The 1,830-nt window shown below is 61.8% G+C and overlaps 1 protein-coding gene across 1 annotated transcript in view; it reads right to left on the bottom strand.

Annotated features, from left to right (window-relative positions):
* Nucleotides 1–1,805, bottom strand: part of Ntn3 (netrin 3) — a 23,828-nt gene extending 22,023 nt beyond the window's left edge. The window contains exons 1-5 of the mRNA XM_033758519.1: nt 1,095–1,805; nt 835–1,023; nt 598–747; nt 429–479; nt 231–305 (exon numbers count right to left, since the gene is read on the bottom strand). Of these exons, the coding sequence (XP_033614410.1) occupies nt 231–305; nt 429–479; nt 598–747; nt 835–1,023; nt 1,095–1,776 (1,147 nt within the window). The 5' untranslated portion in view covers nt 1,777–1,805. The remainder of the gene's footprint in view (nt 1–230; nt 306–428; nt 480–597; nt 748–834; nt 1,024–1,094) is intronic.
* Between the last annotated feature and the right edge of the window lie 25 nt (nt 1,806–1,830).

Consider the following 1,830-nt stretch of genomic DNA (forward strand, 5'->3'; position numbering starts at 1 on the left):
GGCAAGAGGAGGCAGGCTCGGGGGGGGGGCGGATAAGGTTAGGGGGGCCACAAGGAGGACTCCCACCCAGGACGCGGAGGACACAAACGAGGGTGGGGAAAGGGGAGAGGGCAGGGTCAGCGGCAGTGGGGGAGCTGGAGGACGGATGGACGTTGTGGCCCAGCAAGAGTAGGGAAAAGTTGAGAGAAGGAAGGGGAAGGGCCTGAGGTTGGGGGCCTGGGGCAGCCTACCATAGTCCTTACGGCAGAATTTCTTCAGGCTGATTCGGTAGCTGCCATGGGCTGGTCTGCAGTGGGACTCGCAGTCTAGGGAGGAGGGAAGGAGGCTGGCAGATCCCAGGCGCCTCTCCCCACCCCCTCTCCTGGTTGAGCTCATAGATCCCTCCCGAAGATCATACCAGTCTGGAACCCTGGTCTCTGTCCACTCACCCTGTGGCTCCACAGGGCTGCTCTCCTCAGTGGGTCCAGGGATGGGTGTCTCTGCAGAGAAGGTGGGAAAATGGACTGTGATGGGGGTGCAGGGCAATCTTCAGGCCTCAAGAGACAGACAGGCCACAACCAGGAGCTGAGATGGCTGAGGCAAGCTAGGGTCACTCACTAACACAGGGTGCTACAGGTGAGCGGCTCTGCTGGAAGCCAGGCGCACAGCGGTTGCAGGTGAGGCCAGTGACACCATCCTTGCAGGGACATTGTCCTGTGGTCTGGTTGCAGGTTTTGCCAGCAGCACCAACAGGGTGACAGTCACAAGCTGGGGGCAGAGATGGGAAAGACTTGGTCAGAAGTTCACCTGGGGTTCTGGGAAACCAGTGTGACAGCATGCAGGTGGCAGGCTCACCTCTGCAAGCACGGCGGTCACTCAGGGCACGGCCTGGGTCACGATAGAAGCCCTCGCGGCAGTAGTGGCAGTGACGACCAGCAGTATTGTGCCGGCAATTGAGACAGACTCCTCCACTACGGCGGCCAGACAGCCGGTACAACTCCATGTTGAAACGGCAGCGGCGGGCATGGCCATTGCAGGAACAAGCTGCAGGGAGGAATGGGTCAGGGGCTGGCCTGCCTGGTCTGAGGTCCCCAGGCCACCCTCAAAGGCCTCACCAAGGCAGGCGTGGGCTTCCCTGGCCGTGGCCCGCTGCCATGGCCTGTCGCAGTAGAAGGGCTTGCAGCGGCCGCAGTCAGGGCCCTCTGTGCCATGTCGGCAGTCGCAGATCAGGTGGCCCTGAGCATCCAGCAGGCACCGTGAAGCATGCCCATTGCACTTGCAGCGCCCGCCCACCTGCAGTTCAGTGGCTGAGTAGGAATAAGGAACTATTGCATCCGAGTCTCTGGTATCCCCTCGCATAGCAGGCCTTGTGAGCAATATACGGATATCCGTGGCGGTCACCCAGTCTTGGAGCACTGGGCTGCTGTCCAGATCCAGGCCTGGTGGACTGCCATCTTGTACACTGAAGGCCATAAGGCCACCACCATCAGGCTGGGCCTGGGGTGCAGGGAAGCACAGGGCTTCAGGCCCTGGGCCAGCGGGACCATCCGATGGGGCAGGTGGACGCCCATAGTCCAGGACACAGTGGGAGGAGAAGAAGCCCAGTGGAGCCCAGTTGCGGCCATGGTCCTGGGACTTAAGCAGGGCCACCGATGCTGGGGGTGCTGAGCAGAAGCGCAGGCTCACGAAGACCAATTCAAAAGCCTTGCCCAGGGGCACCATGAGAGTCACATTGAGGGGCACCTGGTACTGCATGTCAGAGCGCCAACACACAGAGCTGGCCGAGCCTCCAGCCATTGTCAGGAGAGCAGCAGGATGTGCCCGCCGCGGATCTGAGGCGTCGCAGGCCCT

The sequence above is a fragment of the Fukomys damarensis genome, unplaced genomic scaffold (assembly GCF_012274545.1).
Source record: "Fukomys damarensis isolate Sample0158 unplaced genomic scaffold, DMR_v1.0_HiC HiC_scaffold_34, whole genome shotgun sequence".
NCBI lineage: Eukaryota > Metazoa > Chordata > Mammalia > Rodentia > Bathyergidae > Fukomys > Fukomys damarensis.